The following is an 18,760-nucleotide window of genomic DNA, read 5'->3' on the forward strand; positions in this document are numbered from 1 at the left end:
ATCACATTACAGATGATATTGTGGATCCCACAGCAGCTGCCTTGCGGTGTTGCTGGCAGGCCAGGCGCCCAGGCGCTGGAGAAGGCAGCGGAAGCAGTGCCAACGGAGGCTCAAGGCGGCAGCCCATGTGCAGGGCCCGTTCCACATCCCTGATTTAGGTCTTTCCCTCTCTCTGCAATAAAGAAAAACTTGTATTTATATTGCGCCTTTCATGACCTCAGGGCGTTCCAAAGCGCGCCACAGAAAACTAAATGCTTTTGAAGTGTAGTTGCCGCTGTAATGCAGGAAATTCGGCAGCCAATTTGCAGACAACAAGATCCCACAATCAGTATTTAGTTAAACTCTTCATGTTATGTTGAATGAGGGAGAAATATTGGTCAGGACACCAGGGATATCTCGGGGTTTCTCGTTGAATGCACCCCTCAGGGAAACCTGCGGCAGGAGTGCGTCATCGGCAGGTTCAGAAGATGAACGGTATTAATAATCCTGCCTGTATATGCAGAAGATGTCAAATCGTCTGATAATGACATTTCCTTTCCAGCAAGAATCCCTGGATATTGATCAGGACCAGGAATGTCAGCTGATTTCTATTTTTGCATCTTACTTATCCGGTCACACCACCATGAATTGTGCCGGGAGCCCAGCCACGCTTTATTGATCCTGACATGGCTGCCATGGTCCATAGCATCCTATTCCCAATTAACTAACTGATTTGTCATCCCATATTATTCTGAATCACACAAAATCCCTTATCATTTGTATCAGACACAATTCCATCTAATCTATATCACCTTATCCTCATCATAACTGTCTCACATCTACAATATTGTGCAATAAACATTACTGGGGATTGTATATGGACCCCCAAACTGTAGTGGTGATGTTGTGAATGGCATTCAACAGAAAATGTGAGACATATGCAATAAAGGAACATCTGTTATTGTGGGTCATTTTAATATAGATTGGCCAAATCAAATTAGTAACAATACTACAGAGGGGGAATTCCTGGCGTGTATTTGGATGGTTTCTGGACCAATACATTGAGGAACCAATTGGAGAAAAGGCAATCCTAGACTGGGTATTTTGCAAGGAGAAAGGAATCATTGCCAATCTAATTGTACGAGGCCCCTTGGGGATGAGCGACCGTAATATGTTAGAATTCTGGATCAAGAGGGAGAGTGATGTAGTTGATTCTGAGGTTAGGGTCCTGAATCTTAATAAAGGAAATTATGATGGTATGAGGTGCGAGTTGGTTATGATGGATTGGAGAAATGTTACTTAAAGGGATGACGGTGGATAGGCAATGGCAAACATTCAAAGAGCGCACGGGTGAACTAAAACAATCGTTTGTTTCTGTCTGGCGCAATAAAGCCAGAAATGCAGCCAAACCATGGCTTACGCGGAAAATTAGAGGTATTATTAGAACCAAGGAAGAGGCATACAAATAGGCCAAGAAAAATAATAGAACTGAGATTTGGGAGCAGTTTAGAATACAGCAAATGATTAAAAAGGTGCAAATGGACTTCCGGTGGCGCCTGTGAACGGAGCGGCCGCGTTCAGAAGAGGCTCCCGCCAGTCCGCGATCTTTTTCGGGGGTTCCCCGTGGATTTTTCTGCAAAAAGAGCGGCGAACCCCCCCCCCCCCCCCCCCCCCCCCAGCGGAGCAAGTGCCCCGGAGCGCCGACCGGACCGAGGACCCCCGCCCGGCGGAGCAAGAACGCCGACCGGACCGAGCACCCCCCCAGTGGAGCAAGTGCCCCGGAGCGCCGACCGGACCGAGGACCCCCCCCCCCCCCCAGCGGAGCAAGAATGCCGACCGGACCGCGCACCCCCCCAGTGGAGCAAGTGCCCCGGAGCGCCGACCGGACCGAGGACCCCCCCCCCAGCGAAGCAAGAACGGCGACCGGACCGAGCACACCCCCCCCCCCCCCCCCCCCACCCCCAGCAGAGCAAGTGCCCTGGAGCGCCGACCTGCGAGCCGGCCCGACCGAGCCCCTCCCCCCCCCCCCCCCCCCCCACACAACCACCACGAGGCAGGTGGCAGAACAAAGAAGCCCTAACCCGACCAGAAGCCTCTCTCTCTCCCGACCCTGGTGAGTGAGGAGCGGAGAGGGAAAAGAAGACCTCCCCCCCCCCCCCCCCCCCCCACCAAAAAAAAATAACAAAAAAAACCAACAAAGACTTTGGAAAGAAAACCTCTGGAGGAAGGGGGGTAAATAACCAAAAAAAAACAAACAAGAATTCCTCTTTTTGTCCTTTTTTTCCCGACTTTTTTTTTCTCCAACCTCTTTTAAAAAAAAAACTTACCTAAAGAAAATGCTAGAAGGGAGCCAGAGCAGAGGGAGAAGAGGCACCAAAAGCAAACGGGACGATACTATGCGAGCCCGTCCAGATGAGCCAACCGTCACATGAAGTGGGGGAACCAAAGCCACGCTGCAACAAAAAGACCTGGTCAGACAGGAGTATTTCCCCCCTGGGCCAGAGGGGTACTGGAAGGCAGCCTTTGCCGAGGCGCTGAGGGAGCATCAGCAGAGAAATAAGGCAGAGGCCAGAGCAGACATGGAGGCCACAGTACAGGCAGCAATGGCCAAGGCCCTGGCAGAGATGTAGCTCACCCTGGGCATAGCAGAGAAGAAACTGGAAGCCCAAGAGAAAAAGTTGGAAGCCCAAAACAAGAAACTGGAAGCCCAAGGGGCAACCATTAAGGAAGTGGAAAAGGCCGCAACTGACATGAGCGACCGGATGATGGCCCTGGAGAGAGAGGCGGCGAGACTGGGCACAACGCAGGGGAGCCTGAAGGGCAGGGTGGACGACCAGGAAAACCACCCGAGAAGGCAAAATGTCAGGAGAGTGGGCCTGCCAGAGGAGATTGAGGGTAGAAACCCCACTGCCTATGTGGCCGAGATGCTGGGGCAACTTAGTGGGGAGGGAAACTGTCCCCGACCCACCAGAAATGGACAGAGTACACCGGTCGCTACGCCCGAAGCCCAAGGTGGGGGACCGCCCGAGGGCAGTTATAGCTAAACTGCACCGGTACCAAGACAGGGAAACAATCCTGCGCTGGGCCAGGGAGAACAGAAATTGCAAATGGGAAGGACACGTCATTAGAATTAGACATCGGGGCAGACCTCGCCAGGAGACGGGCCGAATTTAACAGAGCGAAAGCAGCTCTTCACAAGAGCAGAGTGCGTATCGGTATGCTGTACCCAGCGAAACTCTGGGTCACATACCAAAAAAGAGAATACTTCTTCACAACTCCTGCCGAAGCAAACCAGTTTATCGAGGAACGTGGGCTGGAAAAACAGCAGCGAGAGTAGAAATACGGGGCCCCAGGCAAGGGGCAACAGCACGCCGACGGGGGAGGGGTGAGGCAACACCAGCCCCCCCCCCCCCATCAGGGCGAGCGCACCCTGATCAAAGAGGAAACCGCTACCTGAGGGATCACCACGGCTGGGAGACCAGGCCCCAGCACGAGGGAACGAGAGCAGCGGAGAAGGGAGAGCAAGCGAGGAGAGCGCAGAGTAGGATGGGGGAAGAGCAGACAGAAAAACGCAGAGGCTGGGCAAAGGAGAAGCGTGACAGAAATTCCCGAGAGGGGGGGTCACCACACTAGCAAGAAAGCTAGCGCTGGGGACATGCAGCAAAGCAGGGCCGCAACGCGCCCCCAATAGGGGGGAAGGCGCCAGGCAGGGAGGGGGGGGACCACTCAACAGAGGCGGAAGAACAAACGGGGATAGGAGCAGGGGAAAGAAGGACAAAGGAGGGATATACAGGAGGGGGGGATAAAAGGGGGGAAAGGGAGGGACCGGGGAGGAGGGGGCACAGGAAGGGAAGGACCCGGGGGATGGGGAACGCAGGGACGGAGGGACAAGCATGGCTAGAAAAGGAACAACAATAGGGCTACAAAGTGCCACAACAGAGGGCTCGGATCTAGGAATGGCTGCAAGCATCCGCCCAGTACGGTCGCTGGGCGAAGGGAGGCCCCAGAGCGCAGGGGACTACCCGCGTGGCAGTCGAACAGCGGGCGGCCATGTCGGGTGCCCCCTGGGCGAAGGGAAACCCCGGAGCGCAGGGACCCGACTGCATGGAGAGAGCAGTGACAGCGGCCATCCTGGACGGCCCCCTAACAAAGGGAAACCCCAGAGCGCAGGGGCCCGACCGCATGGAGAGAGCAGCAACAGTGGCCATCCTGGACAAAGGGGAACCCCGGAGGGCAGGGACGCGTCCACCAGGTAAATATGGTTGATCCCACAGGAGCGAGGGGGCAGAAGCCCCCCACCAGGATAGTCACCTGGAACGTAAGGGGACTCAACGGCCCATGAAAAGATCCAGAGTCCTCACCCACCTAAGAAATATGAAGGCCGACATAATCTTCCTCCCAAGAGACGCACCTGAGAGAGCAGGACCGACTGCGAGTAAGAAAGGGCTGGGTGGGACAGACTACCATTCCTGCTACAGGACGAGGGCCAGGGGGGTGGCAATACTGATCAGCAAATGGATGATGTTTAAGGCGACAAAGACGGTTACGGACCCAGGGGGGCGATATGTCATGGTCAGCGGGCCCTGGATGGGGCCCGGTAGTACTAGTTAACGTGTACATGCCCAACTGGGACGTCATGAGCTTCATCAAGAAGACCATGGCGGAAATCCCGGACATAGCGACGCACCAACTAATCATGGGGGGGGGGGGGACTTCAACTGTGTACAGGATCCAACGACTGACAGATCAAACCCCAAAACGGGGAAGACTTCAAGCATGGCAAGGGAACTCAGTCACTTTATGGAGCAGATGGGAGCAGTGGACCCCTGGGGGTTCACCCACTCAGGGGAGAGGGAATTCTCCTTCTTCTCCCCAGTACACAACGTATACAACAGAATTGACTTCTTTGTGGTGGGGAAAACGGTGCTTCCAGGGATAGACAAAGTGGGATACTCCGCAATTGTGATATCAGACCACGCTCCACATTACATGGACGTGAGGCTGGAGGCGGGCAGGGCCCAACGCCCCACATGGAGGTTGGACGTTACCCTACTAGCAGACAAGGCCTTCAATGAAAAGATATCGCAGGCCATAGCAGAGTACACGAAGAACAACCAGAACGAGGAAGTCTCACCCTCCACGTTCTGGGAAGCACTAAAGGCCGTAATAAGAGGGGAAATCATCGCTTTCAAAGCGCGAAGAGATAGGGAGGAAAGGGCGGCTAGGCAGCAGCTGGTCAACTCCATACTGGAGGTAGACCGCAAATACTCCGAGGCCCCGGCCGTAGAGCTGGCGAAGATGAAAGAGTTACAAAGGAACTTTGATCTGCTCTGCACCAGGAAAGCAGTGCATCAACTCCGCCAGGCACGTGGGACCCTATACGAACACGGAGACAGAGCCAGCCGCCTGCTGGCACACCAGCTGAGAAAGCAGGCGGCCACCAGAGAAATTGCACAAATCAGGGACACTCGGGGCACATTAGAAACGGAACCAGAAAAGATCAACAGAGCATTCAGGGCCTTTTACCAAGGGCTGTACACCTCAGAGCCCCCAAGGGAGGAGTCCGGGATGAAACGGTTCCTTGATGGACTGGACATACCAGTCGTGGGGGAGGGCAGAAAACAGGGCCTGGAAGCACTGGGAGAGATCATGGACAGCATTAGCTCCATGCAGGCGGGGAAGGCGCCGGGACCAGACGGGTTCCCGGTGGACTTCTACAAAAAATTTGCGACAGCACTGGCCCCGTACCTGCGGGAGATGTTCACAGACTCGCTAGCCAGGGGCACACTGCCATCCACGCTAGCACAGGCCTCAATCTCGCTGATACCTAAGAAGGACAAAGACCCAACGGAATGTGGGTCATACAGACCAATTTCACTACTGAACGCGGATGCCAAAATACTGGCCAAGATCCTAGCCAAAAGGCTGGAAGACTGCGTGCCAGAGGTGGTAGCAGAAGACCTGACGGGCTTTGTCAAAGGTAGACAGCTTACTTCGAACATTAGGCGCCTGCTGAACGTGATAATGACCCCATCCGGGGAGAGAACACAAGAGGTGATTGTCTCCCTAGATGCAGAAAAGGCCTTCGACAGAGTCGAATGGAAATACCACATAGAGGTACTGGAGCGGTTCGGGCTTGGAACAGGGTTCACCTCCTGGGTAAAACTCCTATATAGCACTCCCATGGCGAGCGTACGGACAAACAATACCAACTCTCGATACTTCCAGCTGCACAGGGGCACCAGACAAGGATGCCCACTGTCCCAGCTGCTGTTCGGTCTAGCGATCGAGCCACGAGCAATTGCGCTCAGAGCAGCAAAAAGCTGGAGGGGGATCCAAAGGGCCGGCAGAGAGCACAGAGTCTCACTCTATGCAGATGATCTGCTCGTTTACATCTCGGACCCACAAAGCAGCATGGACGGAATCATCGCGCTCCTGAAAGAGTTTGGTGCCTTCTCGGGCTACAAACTCAACATGAGCAAAAGCGAGATCTTCCCAGTACACCAGCAAGGGGGGGGGGGGGGGGGGGGCGGCAGCACTAAAGGGGCTGCCGTTCAAACAAGCCCGACATAAATTCCGTTACTTGGGGATCCAAATAGCCCATGACTGGAAAGGGATCCACAAATGGAACCTCACCAGTCTGACAGAGGAAGTAAAAAAGGACCTGCAAAGATGGAATACACTCCCACTCTCCCTCGCGGGGAGAGTCGAGATGATCAAAATGAACGTACTGCCCAGGTTCCTCTTCCTGTTTAGATCCATCCCGATCTACATCCCCAAGGCCTTTTTCAAAGCACTAGACAAACTAAGGGGGGGGGGGGGGGGGGGGGGGGGGGAGAATGCTAGGATCCCAAAGAAGGTCTTGCAAAAAACAAAATCCAGGGGGGGGGGGGGGGCTAGCCCTCCCAAACCTACATTTTCTACCACTGGGTGGCGACGGCTGAGTGTGTAAGGGGATGGATCAAAGAGCCAGAAGCTGGGTGGGTGCGCGCGGAGGAGACCTCCTTTTGGGGGACCTCAATCCGGGCCCTCGCCACGGTGGCATTCCCATCCCCACCCAAACAACACTCCAGCAGCCCGGTGGTAATAGCCACCCTACAATCCTGGGACCAACTACGGCAGCAATTTGGCCTGACCAAAATGTCAGGTAAAGCTCCCATCTGCAACAACCATAGGTTCACGCCAGCTCTGACTGACGCCACCTTCAAAAGGTGGGGACAGGACGGGGGGACACTGACAGTCAGGGACCTATACACAAACGGCAGGATCGCAACACTGGGCGAATTGACAGAGAAATTCCAGCCAGCCAGGGGGAACGAGCTAAGGTACCTGCAATTAAAAAACTTCCTACGAGAGGAGACAAGGACATACCCACAACCACCACGGCAGACACTACTGGAAGAGTTACTAGACGCAAGCATACTAGATAAAGGAAACTGTAGTGACATGTACAACCGACTGGTAGAAGAGGCCGACACCGTACTAGACGCAACAAGAAGGAAGTGGGAGGAGGACCCGGGGATTGAGATAGGGTGGGGACTCTGGAATGCAGCACTGCATAGGGTCAACTCCACCTCCACGTGCTCAAGGCTCAGCCTGACGCAACTAAAAGTGGTACATAGAGCCCACTTAACAAGAACCCGTATGAGTAGGTTCTTCCCAGAGGTGGAGGACAGATGTGAACGGTGCCAAAGAGGCCCGGCCAACAAGGCCCACATGTTCTGGTCTTGCCCCAGACTTGTGGAGTACTGGACAGCCGCCTTCGAGGCTATATCCAAAGTGGTGGGGGTGAGGGTGGAGCCATGCCCGATAGTGGCGGTCTTCGGGGTTTCAGACCAGCCAGATCTATTCCTGGGAAGGAGGGCGGACGCCCTTGCCTTTGCCTCCCTGATTGCCCGCCGTAGAATCCTGTTTAGCTGGCGGTCAGCAGCTAAACCTAAGAGGAAGGAAAGGCGAACCACAGGGCTTGGGGGGGGGGGGCAGAATCGGGGAGGGGGGGCAGAGGGGAGAGACAGGGAACAATAGAGGAGAGCCAGGGAAGGGGAGGAGGGAGGCAGGGAAACGTTAACAAACTTGGCATCCACAGGAACAGAGAAAATGGGGAAGATGGGAGGGCCGCAGGAGCAGAAGTGCGCACGGGACGACAACGTCAGCGAAATCCGTCCGGAAGAAGCAAGGGACAACACCACGAGCGGATGCCTACATATGTGTGTAAATAACTTTGCCACGGGTACAGAGCTGCCGCTGTTGAGCAGGGGCACAATACCGTCCACTGACTTCGCCAGGAAAATTAACACTTCAGCAGCAGCAGCAGCAGCAGCGACCCATGGGAGGGGAAGGGGGGAGGGGGGGGGGGGGGGGGAGAGTGCCCGATGGGAGGGGGTTGGAGGATTGAGGCGCGTGGGGTAACGTCTAGTGGATTGCTGATGTATATTCTCTTTATGCACTAGATTAATGTTCACTAAGTTGCTGTGTTAAGACTATTACTGTTTAATATGGAAAATTTTGCAAAACCTTAATTAAAAAAAACAGCAGCAGCAACCTGGTTGGGGGGGGGGGGGTGGGGGGGCGATTTATTTTGCTCTTTGTAAGGGGCGCATGCTCTATCCTGTTTTGAATTGGGTGTTAATTTGCTAAACTGTTTATCGTTTAGACTCTAGAGAGAGAGAGGGAGAAATGTGAATATTCATCATGAAAACAAACATTTTTTTCTTCTACTTGATTCTCAGTAATAACAATTGTTCTGAAGTAGAATTGCTCCATGGACCACAAATATCACCGTGGACCCCCAATTCGGTATTTTGTTTGTGTGGACCCCCAGTAATGTTACATGGACCCCCATGTGGACCCCGGTTGAGAACCACTGGTTTAGAGGGTTAAGTTGTTCTGTTCTGTTGGCATGTTGCCCTTCTTTCTTTGTATTATTTTCCTTTTTGGTGGGTTTTGTAAACTTATTGAAAACTTTGAATAAATACGTTTTTAAAAAAAGAAGCTGCAAATGGAGTACAGGAGCAAGCTTGTGGGGAACATAACTGATTGTAAAAGCTTCTATAGATATGTGAAGAGAAAAAAATTGGTGAAGCCAAAAATCGTTGCTTTACTGTCAGAAAGAGGGGAATTTATAATGGGGAACAAAGAAATAGCTGACCAACTAAATACATACATTGGTTCTGCTTTCACAATGGAGGACGCAAATAACATACCAAAAATGTTGGGGAACACAGGGTTTAGTGAGAGGGAGCAAATGAAGAATATCAGTATTAGTAGTGAACTGGTGTTGGGGAAAGGCCAATAAATCACAAGGGTCTGATAATCTACATCCCAGAGCATTTAGGGAAGTGGCCCTAAAAATAGTGGATGTATTGGTGGTCTTCTTCCAAGATTCTATGGACTCTGGAGCATTTCCTACAGATTGGAGGGTAGATAATGTAACCCCACCATTTAAAAAGGGAGGTAGAGAGAAAACAGGGAATTATAGACCAGTCTAAATTGCAGTATAATTTGGATAAATAGAAAGGTTATCCACTTTGATAGAAAAAATGGAAAGGGACACTAATATCTGAATGGCCATTAGTTAGGAGAGGGGAATGTGTAACGCGATCTGGGTATGCTCATACACCAGTCACTGAAGGTAAGCGTGCAGGTGCAGCAGGCAGTAAAGAAGGCAAATGGTATGTTTGCCTTCATTGCGATAGGATTCAAGAACAGGGGTGTCTTGATGCAATTATACGGGGCCTTGGTGAGGCCACACCTGGAATACTGTGTGCAGTTTTGGTCTCCTTATCTGAGGAAGGATGTTCTTGCTCTAGAGAGAGTGCAGCAAAGGTTTGCCAGACTGATTCCTGGGAAGGCAGGACAGATGTATGAGAGGCAATTGGGTCGGTTAGGGTTGTATTCGCTGGAGTTCAGAAGAATGAGGGATCTCAGCGAAACCTATAAAATCCTTACAGGCCTAGACAGGGTAAATGCAAGAAGGATGCTTCCAATGGTGGGAGTGTCGAGAACCAGGGGTCACAGTCTGAGGCTGCAGGGTAGACCATTTAGGACAGAGATGAGGCAAAATTTCTTCACCCAGCGAGTGGTGATCCTGTGAAATTCATTACCATGGAAAGTAATTGAAGCCAAAACATTTATGTTTTCACGAAGCAGTTAGATATAGCACTTAGGGCGAAGGTGATCAAAGGATATGGGGGTAAAGTGGGATTAAGCTGTTGAGTTGATGATCTGCCATGATCATAATGAATGGCGAAGCAGGCTTGTAGGGCGGAATGACCTCCTCCTGCTCCTATTTTCTATATTTCTACGACAGTCTGACTTTGGCATTAGGGAAAATGCTCAGATCCATTATCAAAGATTTGATAGCAGAGCACTCGAAAAATAATGGCAGGATTGGACAGAGTAAGGATGGATTTAGAAAGGGAAATCATGCTTGACAAATCTATTGGAATTCTTCGAGGATGTAACTGGCAGATTGATGAGGGGGAGCCAGTGGCTGTTATTTATTTGGACTTTCAACAAAGTTTCACTTAGGAGATTAGCGTGCAAAATTAAGGTGAATGGGATTGTGGGTAGTGCATTGAGTTGGATAGAAAACTAGTTCGCAGACAGGAAACAAAGAGTCGGAATAAACAAGTACTTTTCCAATTGGCAGGCAGTGACATGTGGGGTACCACAGGGATCAATGCTAGTTACCTCACAATATATATTAATGATTTAGATGAGGGTACTAAATGTAATATCCCCAAAGTTGCAGATGACACAAAGCTGTGTTGGAGGGTGAGCTGTGAGGAGGATGCAGAGATGCTTCAGTGTGATTTGGACAAGTTGAGTGAGTGAGACAAATGTATTGCAGATGCAGTATAATGTGGTAGCAAAACAGGAAGCCAGGTTATTATCTGAATGGCTACAGATTGAGAGAGGGGAATGTGCTACAAAATGTGGGTGTCTGTGTACACCAGTCACTGAAGGCAAGTATACAGGTCCAGCAGGCAGTAAAGAAAGCAAATGGTATGCTGGTCTTCATAGTGACACCACACTTTCAATGTTGTGTGCAAAATCTGAGGAAGGATGATGTTGTTACAGAGGGAGTGCAGCAAAGATTCATCGGACTGATTCCTGGGATGGTGGGACTGACATATGAGGAGAAATTGAGTCTCACCTTATAGAGGTTATATTTGTTGAATATATTAGAAGACTGAAGGGATTTCACAGAAGCCTGTAACATTCTAACTGGACTGGTCAGTGTAGATGGAGGAAGGACGTTCTCAATGGTGTACGAGTCCAGAACCAGGGGTCACTATCTGAGGAAACGGGGTAGACCATGTAGGACAAAGATGAGGAGAAATTTCTTCACCCAGGTGATGGTAAGCTTGTGGAATTCGCTACCACAGAAAACATTTGAGGCCAAAACATTGTATATTTCCAAGAAGGAGGTAGATATAACTCTTGGGGCTAAAGGGATCAGAGGATTGGGGGGGGGGGGGGGGGGGGGAGCAGGTATAGATTTCTGTGTTGGATGATTAACTATAATCACCTTGAATGGCGAAGCAGGTTCGAAGGGCAGAATGGCCTACTCTTGCTCCTATTTTCTATCTTTCTATGTATGTTTCTATGTATTAGGGTATCGCATACCATTTATGCCATGGACAATCCTGCTTTGCTGAGTCACCCACATGCCTTATGATCTATGCCTATGCAAAGCTTATTCACCAACAGAAATTCTAACAAGGGGGCAGCACGGTGGCCTAGTGGTTAGCACAACCGCCTCACGGCGCTGAGGTCCCAGGTTCGATCCCGGCTCTAGGTCACTGTCCATGTGGAGTTTGCACATTCTCCCCGTGTCTGCGTGGGTTTCGCCCCCACAACCCAAAAATGTGCAGAGTAGGTGGATTGGCCATGCTAAATTGCCCCTTAATTGGAAAAAATAATTGGGTAATCTAAATTAAAAAAAAGAAATTCTAACAAGTTGTGGAACTTTTAGATTTGAGCAATAGGGTTGTTGTGAGAAGGCATTTCTGAATGAAGTAAGAACAGTGTGCCTGAGGTAAGAACAGTGTGTCACTATTTCAAGCTCCTGTCGGGTAGTCCAAAGAGAAAAGCCTATTGTGCTATTTCTGATCCCTTTAAAAATCCGGCATTCCTGTTATACGGTGGGTTTTGTAAAACTACACAGATTTTCAGTGTCATAAATGGCACTACTTCAGCCTTAAACATAAACGTTTTGCGGACTCCAGTATCCTTCCCGGTTACTTCCTCTTCACAGATCTGTATTTTGTCATGTAATTGCTCAAGAGATTCATGAACAGCAAAGCAGGAAATAGTCCCTCGTACATGACTAACAAACACTCTAACTGCAATGTCGTACCAGAAGTTTGTAATTTTCATCGGAGTCCTTTCATATATTTGAGGGATCGCTGAAGACTGAGATCCTGAGTTCTTATTTGTCATTTACATTGTTCGGCAGTTTTCAGGAAAGGGTGAGTATTTTCAATTGTTTGCTGTATCTGAAGAAATAATATTTGGCTGGGATAAGGTGCTCTTATTTAGCGAATTATATGCTGATTGAGTGAACGGTTTCTTCCTAACGGTAAAGAAAACAACCAATCAGGGGGGAAAAAAAATCTTTTGCCGCTGTGAGTATTAAAGATGATGGCAATTTGAATTGAGAACTAGATGACCATTTTTAATGGTAACATTTGACTATTTTAATTTAGGTGGCTTTATTTCAATGTTCTGGCACACTACATAAGACACCACCCTAAGGAAGGAAGGGACATATTTCATAGAATCTAATCGGTGTGTCAGAAGTTCAGACACAATAAAAAACTCACTTAGTTCCTCACCCAACTGCATTTGATTGAACATTTGGAAAAGTTACTAGGGAAACACAGAAGCATTGCACCAGCAATTAGGGATCTTCAGAAGTTTTATAAAGGAAACTGCGGGGAATGAGATTATTTCGATAGGAAGGACATTACAATTAGCTTAATGATCCTCGGCTAAGGAGGGAAAAATATCAGTCATAGAACCCCGCCAGTGCAGTAGGAGTTTATTTGACCCATCAAGTCTGCACTGACTCTTCAAAGGGGCACACTACCTAGGCGACACCCCCACCTTTTCCCTGTAACCCCACCCAGTAACCCCACCTAACCTTTTGGACATCAAGGGGCAATTCCACCTGGCAAATCCACCTAACCTGCACATCTTTGCAATGTGGGAGGAAATCAGACACTCCGGGAGAATGTGCAAACTCCACACAATCACCCAAGGTCAGAATTGAACTCGTGTCCCTAGCTCTGTGAGGCCACCGTCGACCCCTGTGACATCCATTAGGCATTTGTGGCTGCCTGGCCTTTGATCTTACACTCAGGTAATGTCAGTGCAAGTGAACTCAGTATTCTCTGCAATAAAAGAATGGGGGGAGCAGTGGAAAAGGTTACTTTCACACTTTGCATGTTACTTCTCTACAACAACAACTAGCATTTTTAACAGTTAAACATCTCAAAGCACTTCACATGAGCGTTACCAGACAAAATTTGATACTGAGCCACTGAATGAGAAAATAGGACAGAGGACCGAAAGTTTGGTCAAAGAGACAGGTTGAAAGGAGGCGAGAGAGTGGTTGAGGGGTGGAGGGGTTTGGGGAGGGACTACCAGAACGAAGGGCCTTGGCAGCAGAAGGCACAGCCACCAATGGTAGGGCTGGGGAATCAAAGATGTAGAAGAAACACCCGGCATTGGAGGAGTGAAGAGTTCTTTGTGGGTTGTTGGGCTGAAGGAGGTTATGGAGACAAACAAGGGCAAGGACATGTCGAGATTTGAAAGCAAGGCTGAGAATTTTGAAAATGAAACGTTGTTTAACCGGGAACCGATGGAAGTCAGTGAGCACTGAGATGACGGGTGGCACAGTGGTTAGCACCGCTGCCTCACGGCGCTGAGGACCCGAATTCCATCCCGGCCTCAGGTCACTGTCCATGTGGAGTTTGCACATTCTCCCCATGTCTGCATGGGTCGCACCCCCACAACCCAAAAATATATGCAGGGTAGGTGGAGTAGACATTTTAAAGCATTGTAAATAAAGTTCCTGCGCACATTTAAATTGGTGTGTCATCTATTCATAGATCTGAGATATGAAATTACAAAATGGTGATGGACAATGGGATAAAGGTGGAAGTACGCAGTAGGTGTTGGAGAAGATTTGGGGTTGGAAGCTCAGCTCTTGTTCAATAATAATAATAATCTTTATTAGTGTCACAAGTAGGCTTACATTAACACTGCAATGAAGTTACTGTGAAAAGCCCCTAGTCGCCATATTCCGGTGCCTGTTCGGGTACACAGAGGGAGAATTCAGAATGTCCAAATTACCAACAGCATGGGCGCGATTCTCCGCTGCCCACGACGGGTCGGAGAATAGTGGGAGGGCCTTCCCGACAATTTTCACGGCCTCCCGCTATTCTCCCCCCCCCCCCTCCGGCCGACCCCCGACACGAATCGCTGCTTGCCGTTTTTTACGGCGAACAGCGATTCACCGTAGGCCGATGGGCCGAATACCGCGGAGTTTACGGCCGTTTTCGCGGCCGCGATCACACCTGCTTTCAGCGTTTGTGAAAATGGCCGCAAAGAGCCCGTCCCAGACAACCATGGCACCGATTGGCATGGCCGTACCACGGCCGTGCCAAGGGTGGCATGGGCCTGCGATCGGTCGGCACCGATCGCGGGCAGCGGGTCCGATACCCGCGCACTATTTGTTCTTCCGCCGCCCCACAGGATCAGTCCGCGGGGAGGCTGAGGGGCATGACGGCCCGCGTATGCTCGGGTTTGACGCGTCTGCGTGATGACGTCATCCGCGCATGCGCGGCTGACGTCATCGTGCGCGTCAGCCATCGTGACGCTTGGCGCGCGGACTTAGCGACGGTCGCTAAGGCCGCGATGCCGTGCTTCACGGGCCCCGCTGCTAGCCCCGCACGGGGGGGAGAATTGGGTCCCGGGAGGGGGGGCGCGGAGGCTGCCGTGAAACATGGCCAGTTTCACGGCAGCCTTTACGACTCGCCGCATTTGCGGAGAATCGCGCCCCATGTCTTTTGGGACTGTGGGAGGAATCCGGAGCACCCGGAGGAAACCCACGCAGACACAGGGTGAACGTGCAGACTCCGCAGACAGTGACCCAAGCCGGGAATCGAACCTGGGACCCTGGCACTGTGAAGCAACAATGCTAACCACTGTGCAACTGTGCTACCTTGTAGAGGTGGCAAACAGTTTGGTTCAGCCTTAGCAGAGGCCAGGGAGGGGGATTAATTCAATGGATCATCACAGAATGTTTAGGAGCTCTAAGAATGCTGCAGTTAACAACTTTTGGTCTGTGCAATGTGAATCTTTCTAAATAGCACACTAGTCGAAGGTGGGGCTCACCTTGTACAGTTGTAGTAAGAATTTCTTACTTTTATACTCCACTCCCTTGAAAGAAAGGTCAAATGGCAGCCAATTTGCCCAGTCCCCCATACAAACAGCATCAAATGGTGACCAGATAATCTGTTTTAGTAATGCAGAGATAGATGTTATCTGTCAACTTTGCCCCATTCCCCTCCCTTTTCCACATATCTTTTCAAAATGTTTTCCTCTTCCCTTTGAAAAACTATCGAGCATGTGGCTCCCTCAATGTTTCTGCTGGGATATTCCATGTTCTAATAACTGTCTGAGGAAACTAAATTCTCCCAATATGTCCCTAAGCTTTACTTTTCTGATAATAATCTTAACCCTATATGCTCTCGTTACTAAATCACTGAGAGTTTTACCTCTGAAGAGAGATTGGATAGACTTGGATTATTTTCCTTGGAGCAATGAAGACTGAGGGGGAACAAAATTGAAATGCATAAAATTATGAGGGGCATAAATAGAGTAGAAGAAACGTTTCCCCTTGATGGAGGGATCAATGACCAGGGGGCATAGATTTAAGGCAGGCGGCATGAGGTTTAGAGGGCATGTGAGGGAAAACTTTTTTATCCGGAGGGTGGTGGGAGTCTGGAACTTACTGCCTGAAAGTGTGGTGGAGGCAGAGACACTCAAAACATTTAAGAAGTATTTAGATGGCACTTGCGATCCCAAGATATACAAGGCTATGGGCCAAGTGCTGGAAAATGGGATCAAAATAGTTAGGTGGTTGTTTTTGACTGGCGCAGACATGATTGGCCAAAGGGCCATTTCTGGGCTGTGCGACTGACTTGAAAATGTCACACCTTTGTTTTTACTTTCTTTGCAGGTACCAGTGCTATTTGCAAACGCTTCATATTTTCTACAAGATTTGGGCTCAGTAGAGTTCAGTGATGGATTTACCAGACAATAACATCTCCTATGCGGCTGTCATTGGCCTCTCCTACAAGGGCAACAGCAGCTGCCAGGTTGATGCTGAATTCAGATATATTCTCTTTCCGATTGTCTACAGTCTCATCTTCGTATTCGGACTTTTGGGGAACTGTTACGTGCTGTGGGTCTTTAAACTGATGACCCCAGCAAAGAGCATGACTGAGATTAAAATCTTCATGGTGAACCTGAGTGTGACGGATCTACTTTTTATCCTGACCCTCCCTTTTTGGATAGTGTACTATAGCACCAAAGGGGACTGGATCTTTTCTGAAATTCTTTGCAGGGTGGCTGGCTGCCTATTTTTTATCAACACTTACTGTTCTATTGCCTTTCTGGCAGTGATCAGTTATAACAGGTTCTGTGCCGTAGCTTATCCCATTGAAACAGTTCAGAAGAATGGCAGAAAGCGAGGCTTCGTTATATCAACAGTCATCTGGTTAATAATCATTGGGGGTGCATCCCCCTTCCTATTCCAACAAGGGACAAACCCAGTTGGCAACGTTACTCAATGCTTTGAAGGATATGACGGTGACTCATCCACGCCTGTGGTTATCATTCACTTCATCTTGATTGGAGCTTTCTTCCTTGCCTTCCTTATAATTATCGCCTGCAACTTGTGCATCCTGAAACTGCTTTCTTCACAGCCAGGCCAGCCGACCAGGAGTGAGAAGGTGAAGAAACAAGCTTTCCGCATGGTGTGCGCGGTCATCACCGTTTTCTGCATCTGCTTCGTCCCCCATCATCTGGTCCACGGCCCCTGGACCCTCACCGTCCTGGAACTGTGGCGGAAGGATGACTGTGCATTCAGGCGCGCACTGAATGATACCCACCAGATCACGCTGTGTTTGATGGGCTTGAACTGTACACTGGACCCCATCATATACTGCTTCCTGACCAAGAAATTCAGGAGATTTTTGACACAGCGTCTCAGTCGATGGAGAAGTACTCGGAGGAGCATTAGGACCATCTCCACGGAAACTAATGTGGATGGAGAGATAGTTTTGCAAAACACTGGCAACTCATCTAAGTGTAGTTGCTGATTGGACCAAATTAATGTTGACTTTTCTTGACTTGTGCCATTTATCTTTACTTCTTTCTTTTTGAACTTACAGTTGTTAAATATGAGCATCATGTTATTTAATGTCACGAGACAATAGTCTCCGCCATGGATAAACTGTCCACTTTCAATTATTTAACAAAAATGATTTAGGTGGCTATGCATTTTAGCTTTCAATTACAACTTACAGCACCATTAGTGTCTCACGGGGAGAAAAGGTACATAAGTCAAGCGACCTAAAATTAAGAGTGGCGTCTGAAACCTTTGCCAAAGAAATTGCGTTTTGAGAACCTTTGCAAAGATTAGAAAGGGAACTGGAGCTATTTAAAGGTTCAGCGAGGGAGACCTAAATACCAGGAACAAGGTGATTGAACTTTTGACCACTGTTGCTGAGGTGAATGTGAAAATCGATGCATAAAAGGCAAAAATCAAATGACGAAAGGTTGGAAGAGTGAATATGGAGGATAAAGCAGAATATCTGCAGAGATGGAGATGGTATGAGGGGATGGAGGGATTTGAAGTCGAGGACCGGCTAACAAATGCAATGTAGGTCAGAGAACGTGACTTAATATATGGGTATTTCCCAGTGGCGGAGGCAATTCGTCATTGGCTGTCAACAGGATCTTCCGGTCTATAACGTTTTGTGTGGCTCGCCTGTACCAACGCTGGGGAACCCACCATGGTGGGGGAGGGGGGGTCACCTCCACCTTTAACAGACTGGAAGATCCTGCTGTGGATCTTGTTGTAGGCTTTAAATAGCAAATTGATTAGACAGTCGTTAAACAAGCTAATAAGAGCAGAAACTTGGCGTACACGTTTACAAAGGTTTTGCTCTATGCTGATGCTATGTATAATCGAAAATAATTACAGCTCCACACTCCAACCGTAAAGTGTTTTTTCATATTGGTTTTTAATGCTCCCTTCACCAAATTATTAAAGTTGTCTGGTTTATCTTATTGTCTTCAGAGACTCAGCCAGACAGCTTATCCTTGAAGGCAACAGATGAAAATCGTTGACTTAAAAAATGTTGGCTAATAAATATTTGCAATTCGCGGCTAGGAGGGTTCCTAGCCTGGGGGGGAAGGGAGGGGTGGAATACCGGGTTGCTGCTGGTAGGGTCAGGAAGGAGCTGGTGGGGGCTGGGGGGACAGAGGGGAGGTGTTGTCGCCGTGGGAACTGGGTCGGGCAGGGGGTGCTGGCCTGGGGCGGGCAGTCGACGGGCTATGGCTAGTCGACATGGGAGGGGGGGGCGGGACGCCCTCTGATCCGGTTGGTCACCTGGAATGCGAGAGGGTTGAATGGGCCAGTGAAGCGGTCAAGGGTACTGGCTCATCTGAAGGGGCTAAAGGCAGATGTGGCAATGCT

The 18,760-nt window shown here is 49.7% G+C and overlaps 1 protein-coding gene across 2 annotated transcripts in view; it reads left to right on the plus strand.

Annotated features, from left to right (window-relative positions):
- ptafr (platelet-activating factor receptor) overlaps nucleotides 1-18,452 on the plus strand; it is a 36,812-nt gene extending 18,360 nt beyond the window's left edge. The window contains exons 1-2 of one of the 2 annotated variants that reach the window (XM_038797094.1): nucleotides 12,325-12,455; nucleotides 16,235-18,452. In XM_038797094.1, the coding sequence (XP_038653022.1) occupies nucleotides 16,299-17,378 (1,080 nt within the window). In that variant the 5' untranslated portion in view covers nucleotides 12,325-12,455; nucleotides 16,235-16,298 and the 3' untranslated portion in view covers nucleotides 17,379-18,452. Of the gene's footprint in view, nucleotides 1-12,324; nucleotides 12,456-16,234 lie in introns of those variants that run through there. The other variant, XM_038797103.1, reaches the window with a different exon arrangement.
- Nucleotides 18,453-18,760: the final 308 nt, after the last annotated feature.

This window comes from Scyliorhinus canicula, chromosome 1 (genome assembly GCF_902713615.1).
Source record: "Scyliorhinus canicula chromosome 1, sScyCan1.1, whole genome shotgun sequence".
In the NCBI taxonomy this organism is placed as follows: domain Eukaryota; kingdom Metazoa; phylum Chordata; class Chondrichthyes; order Carcharhiniformes; family Scyliorhinidae; genus Scyliorhinus; species Scyliorhinus canicula.